General features: G+C 40.8%; 1 protein-coding gene across 1 annotated transcript in view; it reads right to left on the bottom strand.

Annotated features, from left to right (window-relative positions):
• usp43a (ubiquitin specific peptidase 43a) overlaps positions 1 to 13833 on the bottom strand; it is a 126065-nt gene that overhangs the window by 71965 nt on the left and 40267 nt on the right. Inside the window, exon 3 of the mRNA XM_080448044.1 lies at positions 4855 to 4958. Within this exon, the coding sequence (XP_080304170.1) occupies positions 4855 to 4958 (104 nt within the window). The remainder of the gene's footprint in view (positions 1 to 4854; positions 4959 to 13833) is intronic.

Raw genomic sequence — 13833 nt, 5'->3', positions numbered from 1 at the left:
TACAGTACTTAAGTAAATGTACTTAGTTACTTTACACCACTGCTAACAAGCTTACACATACGACCTCAATCTAATGGTTCACTTAGCCGGTCTTTTTAAGCAGATCAGTGCATAGTTTTCACCTACTGTACTACTGTACTGTCTGGACAAGAGCTTCTTCCATGTCCGAACGATTTCCAATTTACCAGGCTGAGTGCAACATGGCGCTCCGCAGGGATATAGTACAAGTGTTTTAGACCATAATGGGATAATCCACTGGCTGCTTAACCTTAACAGCACAGTGAGGTCAATACAACTGTAGTGTCAGAGAGTCAGACACTCCATCATTGATCGCCTCACACAATTTTATTCTGTGCGAAGGATGAGAGGTAAACTGAACGTATACGGGAGAGGATTACCCTGGAGTTGGCCTGGCTTTTTAACAACAATGTTTTTCTTTTCTTTCTTTTTTGAATACAGGCAATCCACAAGCTCACGTGTTTAAAAAAATATATATATATTATCCCACGATTTTTGTAATCCTATTTTTTCACCCAGTGCCAATCGGGCGCTACTCTCCCTCTGCCAGCCTGGGGAGAGCCCAGAACCGAGCTCGTGCTTCCCACAACGCATGAGGAGTTAGCAGGCCGCTTCTTATCACCTGACAGGGGGATGTTTCCCCGGTAGGACGTAGCGCGTGGAAGGAAGGAACAAGTTATTCCAACCAGTTCCTTTCCCCTCCATCAGGCGCCCCGGCTGACCAGGGGGAGGCAGTATAGAGACCAGGATTACTGCATGTTTTTTGTGAGGGTACCTACCCGTAGTAGCCTGGCTCCACCCCCTGAATCGTTTGCCTCGCATTCAGGGTCTGGTGACGCTGTCGAAGGCAGGTGTTTCTCGGTTGAAAATCTGTACGACGAATCGGGATCGGGATAATCCAGTATGAACCAATCGCCAAAGAGTCTTTGAAAAAAAAACTTTGGCCACGCCCCCATCTCAGAAATTGGCTGCATTGAGAGGGCTTTCAGACTGAATAATGGAGTGAAACGAAATGAAAATTCAGGCTGAGTGTCAGGCTATACCCGTAGGGGACATGGGGAGAACATGCAAACTCCACACAGAAAGGCCCTTTTGCAAACCCCACCTAGGGTATGGGCACTGATGACGTGTTGTGAGCTTGTACAGTAGATCAGCAATTTTTTTTTGGAAAATGTTCACCTGACGTGCTCAAAATGGGTTAAAGTGGTTAATATGATATCTGTGTGTGACTTGGTGAGTGTCACCACTCGCATCCGTTTTTACAGACAACAATTGTCATCAATTGTGATCCTCTACAGAGATCATTTGAGGGAGACAGCCTTTTGCTGTCTAATACGCACAGACCTGCACTGCTGTATCTCATTGCTAATTGAACAGCATAACTATGCTTGTGAGTTGGTGATAAGTAGCCCTGTCTGTACAATTATTGATTGTTCCGCCTCGAGCCATTCCTATTAGCATCTCGGAAATTCTGAGGCAGCAGAATGGGTGCAGCATTGACTAAGGCCTTGGCTGGAATCTCTGCTCATAATTGTTGTGTCTTCAGCATTGGGCGAAAAGAAAAGGCAAGAATCATTTTGAAAATGAATTACGCACAACAACTGCCAAGGTATATCTGAATTTAATAATTTGTGTAATTTTTGAACGTATCCAGTACATGTTTATCTGGAGTCAATAGTGATAGTCAGGGGATATAAAAAAAATCTTGGAATAAATTCCTTACCAAAAAAAAGGTGTCTAGTAACACATCTCACAAAGACTGAAATGCATAGCCATCCTTTTCCAGGTATACTTTTTATGTAAAAAGCCCATTGAGATTGGGCTGTTTTTAGCCCAAGGAGTGGTTTTGGTGCAAAACAAATGCTTGCAATGGATTCAGAATCATAAAAACACCCTAGTTTGACCCCTCACATGCTACTTAAAACAGAATTAAATTTTGATTTTTTTTCCCCCCTGCATAAGGTTATGGTGGGTACCCCAACTTTCGGCAGCTGTCACAAATTCTCCTAGGGAAACTGCATTTCAGTCTTTATGAGATGTGTTACTAGACACCTTTACAAACACATTGGTGAAGATTTTTTTTTGTAAGGAATTTATTCCAAGATTGGACATTTTTCTGCTAATATCCCCTGACTATGAGACAAGGTGAAGGGCTAAAGGCAAGACGAGAGCGCAGATATACAATTGTACTGCCAAGACTAGAAAGACACCTACAGTCTGTTTCACAGTGGTGTAAAGTAACTAAGTACATGCACTCAAGTACTGTACTTAAGTACAATTTTGAGATATTTTTACTTTCTTCAGTATTTACAATTTTCAATACTTTTACCCCACTACATCTCAGAGGAAAATATTGCACTTTTACTCCACGACAGCTCACGCTACATTTTGAACTTGTGAAATGGGACATTCTGCACAATGAGTACATTTACTTTTGGTAAGTACATTTTGATGCCGATTCTTTTGTACTTTTACTCAAGTACATTTTGAATACGGGAATTCTACTTGTAACAGAGTATCATCTACATTGCAGTATTGATACTTTTACTTAAGTAAAAACATGCGAGTACTTCTTCCATCACTGCTGTTTCATTAAAGGCTCCATCTCCCTCCATCTTTCTGGGGTGCATGAAACAAAGCGAGACAGAAAGCCATCCTAAAGATTCATATCCCCTATACCTCTGCACAGGGCAATCTGACCTACTTTCTCCAGCTACTGATCCTTATCCGTGGGACAAACAACATGTATATATTCTCGCCTGTGCTGATTACCTATTCTCTCCAATAGTATATCTATGTGATATATTCCAGGTTATGCAAACACATCCTCGGGACGTGAGTTTCGGTGCCTGGTACTTTTCAGGTTTGATACTGCATAATTGATAGGATACTTAGATAGTCCTGACGTTTTATTCTTACTCTACTTTTTACCAGGTTGCAAAACCTGGTCTACATCTAGACTCGCTAGTCCTGTCTTTTGCGTCACCTTTTCCTCATTGGTTGGTCCTTTAGCCAATGAGGGCTCAATGTCCTCTCAGAATATGGGATCTAAAGCCAACCCACAATACTGTGTTCGGCCACTGTATGTAACTCTATGGTAAGTGGCGCTGCTGCTCAATGTCCTATCAGAATATGGGATCTAAAAACGTTGCCATGTTTAGTGAGAGAAATAAGCAACCACATGGGATCTAAAAACGTTGCCATGTTTAGTGAGAGAAATAAGCAACCTGGTATAATATGACAAATTATGTCATATCTTGTTTACCAAAAGGCAAGCTGTACCTTGTCTTAGACAGAAACAAAACAAATCCTAAAATACCTAAAATGAATGTAGCTGTTGTTGTGAGCAGTGTTGGGGTAATGCTACGTTTACCTATACTGAGAAAAGTAACTATGGTTATAATACTTTTACAGTGGATAACGTTTGTGTTACTGAAAACGAAAACCCCTTTGCGATTTCTTTGCGCAAGTTGGTTATATTGTCCAGAGGGAGTGTGAGGGCTACTCAATGAGCCCACTGTACGTTTATCTTTGAATGTATTGACTCTATCGTCATTGTATAGTCTGTAGACCATTGGTTCTCAAAGTGGGGTCCGGGGACCCCCAGGGGTCCTTGGGGGGGGTACCAGGGGTTCCCCACCTAAATTAGTTAATAAAGCGTCACAATCATTTTGACCCCTTTATCCATAATTAACACTTTGGCTATTCAAAAATAGCAAATATACAAGCTCATAGCGCGGCACGAGTGCAGCGCTATGAGCTTCTAGATCTGCTATTTTCAAGAAATCTGGAAAATGTGTGCAAATCTTTGAATATAAGCAAACATGTGTAACTCAAATCTTTGCTTCTGGGACTGGGGGTCCCTGGACCAAATACATGTCTTTTTGGGGGTCCTTGACATGAAAAAGTTTGAGAACCACTGCTCTAGACCAAGGCCCATAATCTTTCATCTTCAATGAAGGCTAATAACAGGAATGACAATTCTGCTTTATCACAAGTACTGTAAACGATGTGTAGCCTACCAGAGTGGCTAGTGTTGTACCAGTACCAGGCTTGCCGGATGCTTCTTCAAATCAAACCTGACACATTGTCCCTCAGGCATAATTTGCATTTGATGTCACCAACGAATTCCAAATAACTAATACTTCCACGACGTGAAAGCTGAGCTCTCTGCCTTCTTCTCTGAATCTCAGTCACACAGTAGCTGCACATGCCAACTGACACACCCCCCTAGAAACTTCTCCCGTGTGCCTTGTAAAGAAGTAGCAAATACCCAGAACCAGTGCAAACTGCAAATGCGTCTGGATTTTCTTTTTCATTTGTGCCAACACAAAAGGAACGGGGAAATATATGTTTTCAAGTAATGGTATGTAATGTAATTCATTTGAAAACATAACTAAGTAAACGAGTACTTGAATTGCAAAACCGAATACTCTAACACAGTGGTTTTCAACCCTTTTCATATCAAAGCCATTATTTATTCGGCATTTGAGCCACGGACCACCATTTGATGAGATCTAGCCTCTCAGACCCAAGACTTTGATTTTGTTATCGTAAGGGTCCATTTGGTTTCATTTTACTCTCTCAAGAGTTAAAGATCTACTGTATAAGGGTCCATTGGGTTTCCAACTCTCCATCATTTGGCTGGGGACCACCTGGAACCCCCTCAAGGACCACTGGTGGTCCCCGGACCCCCCGGACCACTGGTGGTCCCCGGACCACTGGTTGAGAACCACTACCTTAACATGTTACTTTGCAAAGCATTACCCCAACACTGGTTGTGAGTTCAGTGACATACTGTGTACAGGGAATGTTCTGTAAGTCTGTGGCCCTCACCTGTACTGTGCCTGGAAGTGCTCCTGGACAAAGCTGTGCCGGCCTCCTGGCTGATTTGTGCCGGCAGGGCTAAAGGTGGAGGGGTCCTCCACTGTACTGGGACCCTGGGGGAGAGAGAGAGGGGGGGGGGGTGTAATTAACTTCAGAGAACTGACATATTAGCACATACATGGGCAACTGGCGGCCTGGGGGCCACATGCGGCCCCCACCTTCACTTAATGCGGCCCACAGGTTAATATCAGAATACTGATATATTATTGATTTCAGCTGTTACAGTTCCAAACATGCAAACATGACCCGCTTTAATTACTTCAGTCTACTCTACAGTATATTAGTAGCTTAAAGGACAACTTTGTTTTTTTTACAACAAATATTATTTTATTATATATAAATAAGCCTATAAATAGGCCAAAACGTGAATCTGCCTGTTACAGCGCCACCATGAGGCTGATTTGAAAAATGTAATTTTCTTCCTTGGCCTAGTGGGGATGTGTGTACAAAGTTTCACGGAAATCGGAGGCTGCGTTCATGACTATTTACCAATGGATCAAATGCCCCCGCCCCCCAGTAAAAAATCACTAAATCATTAAAAAACGATAGAAAGCAATTACAAAGCATTACAAACTAATAAAATAACCCTTGTTGTAAAAACAAGGGCCTTTAATGACTAGTATTAAAATTCTATTGACTTGTATTTGTATTTAAGTTCATAAAGTTAACATAAGTATAACTAAATGCATTCGAAATTAAACTAAAATGTTACTTTTCAGGATTCCAATTCAAAAATAGCATCAAAAAAATGTTCAGGATTCCAATTCAAAAATAGCAAAAATAGCAAAGCTCAAACGTGTCGCAGTGCGACGCGTTTTGAGCTTGTAGATCGGCTATTATAGCTACTTTTGTGTGACATAGAAAGGCGAAGTACAGCATTAATTTACGAAAAAAGTTAAAATACGGAGATAAGAGGTGTCTGGTCGACAGTATATGCATTGTGGCCCTCTGGAGTGAGTGTGGAAATATAGTGGCCCTCTCCATCATCAAAGTTGCCCACCCCTGTATTAGCAGATGATTAATGAAGAATAATCAGTAATTCAAACTGGGGCAGAGGCTGATACACGGGGCAAAGTGGTATGCTTAAAACACGGTAGATACGGTCTCTGGCATAGCCGTGCCCAATTTGCACAGTTCTCTGTCAGCATCTTACTTCTGTCCTTTTAATAGACTGCTAGGTGATCAAAGGGCTCCTTGGAGAGCTAAGACCAAGATCAGAGAGTGGGGAGAGAGGAGAGAGAAACCGAGACACAGATATCACATTATTAAAGTTTTCTGTTTTTCCCACCACGGTCCCACCACTCACACTTTTAGTCCCCTTGCTCTTTGAGGTATGGCAGGTGAGAGTGAATCAAAGGGCTGCATAACTTTTGAGCCATTTAAAGGGCCGTACCCCGGCCTATACTCTTGTCCTTGCCTACTCACAGTTAAGCCATAATATCGTACATACAGCTGCCATTAACTGCTTCCTTTTTAGAGGTCACAGTAGTTGTACATAATTATGTTTGCATTTTTTTTGTCCAAGGTATTTACAACGCTAACACAAATGTAACGTAAAAATGTAAATCAATCTTTTGTTCACAGACTATTTTCAGCTAGACTTTTCAAATCAATCCGTGCTTTAAAATGCTTTAGCCCATTTTGGGCAGGAACCCCTGTTTGAAACTACACCTTTCAGGACGGGAACCCCTTTTGGAGTTCTCGTTGCTATGTACAGTATATAGCAAGATACATTTGTTGTAATTTTTGAATAAATATTTGAAGCTTTTCAGAAAACTTAGGTCAGGATTTAGAAGGCGTTTTAGAATCGGCCTCAGGTCTAAATGGGTTCAAACACAACGATAATATAATATATCTCTGCTGTCCAGCCTGAAACCGCTAACTCCAAAACGCTCATTGTTCAGGAAACGAGAAAACAAAATATACGTTTTTCAGGAAATGAAGAAAACCTTGTATTTTTAAAACAAATCAATACTGCCTCATCAAAGTTGGTATAGTGACTTTATATATTGTCAGATACTTGCATGTGTCATTATATTATCAACACTTTACCCAAATCGCGGGTAAATCAACACTTTACCCAGCGCTAGTGGAGTTAGTAGTTTCAGACGAGCAGAAATCAAGCTGAAATGGAGTTGTTGTCCAAACAACAATAGCTCCACTCGCTGCTGAGGGAGAGGTTTCAGCGCGACAGAAATGCTATGAACGCCTTTCTTCTTGTCACATTGCTCCCCTCATTAAACACTTCATAGATTTTAGAAATATAATTACTTGTTTTCATAACATTAGCGTCAGTGCTAAGTTTGATAAACAGGTACACTGCATAGTTTTAACAGACTACGGGGAGTTTGTAACGTGATCCTCCTCCTGGTTCACTGCGCAGCGCGCTCTACTCATGCTGTGAAAAAGCAGCACTGGAGAGGAGAGGGGGGAGTTGTTTGTTTTTGACGGACAGTTTGAGGATCCAATGGAGTTGGGAGTTTTCGTCAGAGGCACTTTTTAATACTTTTCATTGGTTCAAATGTTTTGATTTTTTACACAGACGTAAAGGGTGTTCAATAGTGTTGATTTATGAAGAAAAAAATAAATGAAAATGGAGTTAGCTGGTTCGTCCCGGACACAGACGATTATATAATATATATAATATTCTATTATTATCGAAAAACATCACATTTTCTTTGTAGATTACCCATCTCAACCAAGTTACTTAGGGAAAGATATCCGTTTTATCTCCTGTTATATTATACCGCCTCTTCTCCTATGGCAGGTGTCAAACTGATGCTAGTGGGAGTGACTGATTCTGTCATTCATTCCAGGAGGCTGCAGTTGTGGAAGTCACAGTCGCTTGCGCGCGCACACACACACACAACACACACACACACACACACACACACACACACACACACACACACACACACACACACACACACACACACACACACACACACACACACACACACACACACACACACACACACACACACACACACACACACACACACACACACACACACACACACACACCAACAGGCACACCGTAGGTCTGTAGCTGCAAGTACTGTAATTGGTACATTGAGCTCAACGTGGGGGCATAATTTCATGGTGTTACATTGTTTACCTGTGGGGACAATGACACAATATGACGTGGGGGAATAGGAGCTAATAAACAGAGGGACAGACACAAAGTGAGAGAGTCTAGATTAGAAGGAGCCATTGTACTGTAGAACTTTCCCAGTGCTGTATAACTATATAACTATCCTGTTTCATAACACTTTTCTAGATGATTCCACTTGGAGTGCGGGCGGTGGTAACTGTGGCACTGAAGTACGTCAGCTAATAAATAAAAAGGAGAGCTGTCTCTACACTCAGAAACCAGTCACGGTTACATTTGTGTGAATGGGGTTCAATCATGTACCATCGTTGTTTTTAGATTTTTAGGGGCGAACCCTTCTCCCAGGTCCAAACTAATGCAAAAATTTCAGAGGGTTGCATCACATAGAGAAGGTGTATAATGCAGAATCTCAAACTCATGTCCTCAAGTTTATCCCATTAAGACCGGGAACGCATTTGTGTGTCATTTTTAGATTCCCTTTGGCTATTAAAAAATAGCAGATCTACAAGCTCATAGCGCGGCACAGAGGGCTTGTATATCTGCTATTTTCGAAAAATCTTGTTTTTTTTTGTGAATTTTTGAATATATATATTTTTGAAGCGAACATTTGTAACTCAAATCTTTGCTTCTGGGGGGGATCCCTGGAACAAAATATTTTACAAATGTTTTCAAAGACTAAATATTCAAAGATTTGCAAAAATGTTAACGATTTTTCTAAAATAGCAGATCTACAAGCTCATAGCTTGTAAATCTGCTATTTTTGAATAGCCAAAGAAAAAAATATGTACCCACAGATGCGTTCCCGGTCTTAAAGGTAGGGTAAGTGATATTTTTTGGTTAAAACAAAAAGTATTTTGTTAAAAGGTTAAAATACTATATTCTGATTGTAATCATTGCTATAGAGTGTTTTTTCAGTAACAGATGTCTCCCTGTCTCTCCAGCTCTTAAATAAACAGAAAATAATTTTTTCGGTAGGTGTCAAAATCTCTAGCCTGGTAAACCCTCCCTCCGGAAATCTCAATTCTATTTGATTCCTGGAGTGAGTCTGGCCTGATCCGCCTGTCTGCAATATTGGCTGTGCTGGAGTTGGGCGGGAGTAATACCGTTGACTGACAACCCCTTCAGCCAATGATAATTTTTCCCCTTCAGCCAATCAGCAGTTCACCAGTCTTAATGTGACGCGACGGGACTTTTGAGACAGCCATACCCAAAATGGGTTGCCTTTTTCGGGTACAATGGTGTCACTGCCCGCCCCTACCGGTTCTCTAATTATTTTTTTTTAAATAGGCTTTGTCATGATTAATTGACCACATATATGAAGTTAAACAACTAAATTCTATCCAAACGATATCTTATAAGTAAATTCCGTGCCTCAAAATAGAAGTTAGAGAGCTTTTTGAAGTAAAAAAATAGCGGAGAATTGGCCGCACAAGAAAAAGATGGCTGCCGTTCGTGTTTTGGGCTCACTCGAACTCGCCACCTGATTGGCCAACGTAAGCTGTCAATCACAGAACAATGAGCGACGACGCTGATAGGCGCGGCCGTTTGGCATACACAGCCAATATTGCAGAGAGGCGGTTCATGCCAGACTCACTCCAGGAATCAAATAGAATTGAGATTTCCGGAGGGAGGGTTTACCAGGCTACAAAATCTCAGCCAATCAGGAGAAAGTACCCATTTTTAAGCTTAATTTGTATAGTGTTCCAGTTCCAATTTTGCATGCTCATTTCTTAGTGTCATCACTTCCAATTTCACTTGTTTAATCTGTATCCTGATTGAGTTCTCTGTCCTGGTTGGATAAAATTGGAAATGAAACTGAAACTGAAACGAAAATGCATTTTCTGTTTAATAAAGAGGTGGAGAGACATGGAGACTCCTAATACTGAACAAACACTCTATAGCAATGAGTACTATAAGAATATAGAGCTATTTAACAATTATTTTAACCAACGCAAATCACTTACCCTACCTTTAATGGGTTAAGTTGCTGCTGCTGCATTTTGAGTTGTAGTTTATTTTTTTTATGCTGCACTCTGTAATAATGAGGGAATATATGTACCATCGAGGTTCGTGGTCTTATAGGTACAGTGTACGCAACTTGTAGATGAAGACCATATACAGTAGTACTGTATGTGATACTTTTCTTTGTGCATCTTGTCAATAGGCTTATTATTTGGTACTGGGGCTATCAATAAACATGAGTCTGCATGCAGACGCACCCAGAGGCTGTGTCTATTGTGGCTGGAGTTTCAACCACGCTAATCTGAAGGAAGTACTGTCAAGATACTTACAATGTCGAGCATCAGCTGCTCGACAAAAGGTGCCAATATATTAGATTGTGTTTCTGTTTATAGGGAAGGGCCCTTCAGCCAATCAGATCACCTCATCACCACGTACAGACAGAGACACACAGGCAGCAAAGACCAATAACGAGGACACAGGGCCGGTCTGACCAATCAGACTCCATACAACTGCTTTGCAGTGGTGTAAAGTAACTAAGTACATGTACTCAAGTACTGTACTTAAGTAAAAAAAAATGGTATTTGTACTTGAGTATTTCCAATACTTTTGACTTCTACTCCACTACATCTCAGACGCAAATATTGTACTTTTACTCCACTACAATTATTTGAAAATGTAAGTTACTAGTTACTTTGTAGACTTTGATTATTATTACAAAATACATACATTAACCATGGATATAAATATGGATTCAAATTCCGGACAAATTGAAAGAATGGACCCCATACCTTCCCAAACTTACTGGAGGAGCCACTCAATGAGAATCTTATCTTTTTCTAATTTTAGACGGTGCAAGATGTCTCTTATCCAATGAGTGTGAGAGGGGGAAGTTCTTCTCCCAAGTTTAGCTTTAAAGTTTTAAATTAGAACTGGCAAGTGCAAAGAGGCAAATACTGTACTATACAGCGTACAGGTAATTGGAAACACGACGAAGACTGTCCGACAACCGTGAAAATGCTTAATTTGGCAATATCCCTGCTCCTAAGTCAAAGCGACCCATTATAAAACACATCCCACCTCAGACTGGCAGCTCCATTTCGTATATATTTTGTGCCACTTCCTCAACCAACAGACGATGACGATGAGCCAAACGACCTGTATGTTATACTTTAACCCATTAAGACCTGAGGCCGATTCTACAAAATGTCTTCTATATATCCTAACAGTTTTCTGAAAAACGTATGTTTCTGTGTCAGTGCTGCTCAAACTTTTTCATGTCAAGGTCCCCCAAAATTATACGTTTTCCCGGATTGAATGGGTTAAAAAAGCCATGAAATCCCCAAAGCAATTTCCGTCTGTGAACAACAGACAATTAAAGTTTAAATACAGGCATGCAGGGCACAGTCTGGGGAATGAGGACGTGTTTTACGGCTTTCTGCACGAGACAAGGTGAAGGAAGAAAAAATGGGGATTTCTTTCAGAGCGATAACATTATTAATGTGGTGGCATGGGGCCCTACAGACACCACAGACAAAACAATCTTCCTCTGTATTTCTTTCTCTCTCTCTCTCTCTCTCTCTCTCTCTCTCTCTCTCTCTCTCTCTCTCTCTCTCTCTTCCTATCTAGCTCTGCATCTCTCTCTCTTTCTCTCTTTCCCCCTCTCACCCCCCTTTCACCTCTCTCTCTCTCTCTCCCTCCCTCCTGTAGGAGACAATGGAGTAACCATAATTTGAGCTAGGCTAGGTTACACATCATGTCCCCATGGAAACCCTGGCCTCATTCTCCCCCAATCAAACATGTTGGAAAACAGGGAACTTTTTCATTAGCTTTCAGCACTTTTCCTGAAAATGGAAATGCATGGTTAACCAGCAGTGTAAAAGCTCTGCCGTGGCTGTTCTTCCTAATCAAACAGTCACATGCCTCTCAGGTGCAGAACAAGTGGTTGGATATTCACTGCAAACTCCACCATGGGAAATAATGACTGCAAGTAGTTTACAATGTCTGAATGAGTTGGGCAAGCGCTCCACAGTATACAGTAATTACTTATGAGCTAGAAGCACAATGCACCCGGCCTGGGGTTTGACGACACCACCCTCTGGTTCATCATAACTGACTATTTGGGTATCCGGGTGTTCATTTTGACAATAACACGTCATTTTGTTTTAGTCCTATTTTAGTCATCTGAAATTGTTTAGTCTTAGTCGACTAAATATCAAAATATACTTTTAGTCTTAGTCAACAAAACTAACACTGCGGCTGTGCATTGCCTGCCTCGAAGTCTGAATCTTAAACTGTAGGTCATCAAGTCAGACAGTGTTTTAATGCAGCATATTCTGTACTATCTGGACACAAATTGGGAGTGTATTTTTCAATATATAATAATGAGGGTACACGTGCAATCCTTGGGTTACCCTAAAATGTCATTCCTCCTTATGATGCTAGTACCAATTCAATACGCATCACAAAACAATTCCAAGCCACACAGACTGCGTTTTACAGCACTCTTGAAAAAGCACCTTCCACCATAAGTAGGTCGTCAGGCACTCAGCTGGACCGTAGAACAAATAAAAGATGCCTGCGCTGCACTGAGAGATAGAAAGGCAGATAAGTGGAGAAATAGAGAGGGAGAGAGACATGAGAGTACTGAACCCAAAGAAAAAAACGAATGTCACTGTATCCCATACCATAAAACAGATGTGGGTAACAGCCCCAACATGACTGAATACTAATACTGTATTCACTAATACTGTATTCAATAAGCAATAACCTGCTGTTCCTTTGAATATATTACCAAAAACAGAATCTCCATGATAACAGATTTGTATTCAGCCAGCTCCTGTTGCTTAGGTGGTGCAATTGTTGATTCCCCCCAAAGCTGAACCTTGTTTTACTGTGACTCCAGTGTCACAGAGAAAGGGTTATGTTATAGGGTCCCTTTCTCCCAAAAGTAATGGAGTAAAGTCACAGTGAGATTATATAAACCGACATCTGCAGACAATGGTGAGAAGACTGAACTTTAAATCCAAGGGCATGGATGAATGGGTCTTGTCCACGATGTCTATGCGCTCAGAGTTTGATGGAATGTGTCTGTGCTTTTGTTTTTAGTAACCAAATTCCAAGGCTATCCGAAATAGCCAGGTGTTGCAGAACCACATGGCAAGAGAAAAAAAAACTGATGTGTGTTCTATACTCAATACTTGAAGCAATGGGCAGCCATACTTTTGCATATATTGATTGATTATTGATTGATTGAATACTTTATTGGTAAGACCTGTAAACAGCACAAGGTACAGTCAGACATTAAGGATAAAAGGTTAACACGAAACATGAGGGTGATTGAGGGCACTGTCCCTTTGACTATCTTAAATACTAAACCCATTTTTATTTGCTTAACCCTGTCTTCTACCCTGAGCCATCCCAAACTAGCAAAGTGTGCTGGAATTATAGGTGGTACATATTCATTATTTGATATTAATGCCAACAGCAGTTCCGTGGTCTGTACTTCTAACTCTAAGCTAATGCTCCGGACAGATACAACCTATCACTTTTGTAAACAAAACAATGCTCAAATATCGAGCAATATTTTAAAAGTCCTGTGGGGGTAAAAAACGAAAAAAACTTTTACATTTTGCATTCATTCTCCCATTCTGTTTACTTGTACGTGTTGTACAATGTGAGACATGGTTATTTGATATTCTATTGCATTGTTTTCAGAATTACTCATATGATCTAATAATATAACTTCACGCATTCCCGAGTCTAACGTGTCCCAGATTGGTTAGACACAAGGAAGCGCTATCAGTACAAAACCCTTACATTGGTTAATAAATGCGTGAAGTTATATTATTAGACCA

The sequence above is a fragment of the Gymnoscopelus braueri genome (genome assembly GCF_963280865.1).
Source record: "Gymnoscopelus braueri genome assembly, chromosome: 2".
NCBI classification, from domain to species: domain Eukaryota; kingdom Metazoa; phylum Chordata; class Actinopteri; order Myctophiformes; family Myctophidae; genus Gymnoscopelus; species Gymnoscopelus braueri.
This window is presented reverse-complemented; position numbering and strand designations above follow the sequence as displayed.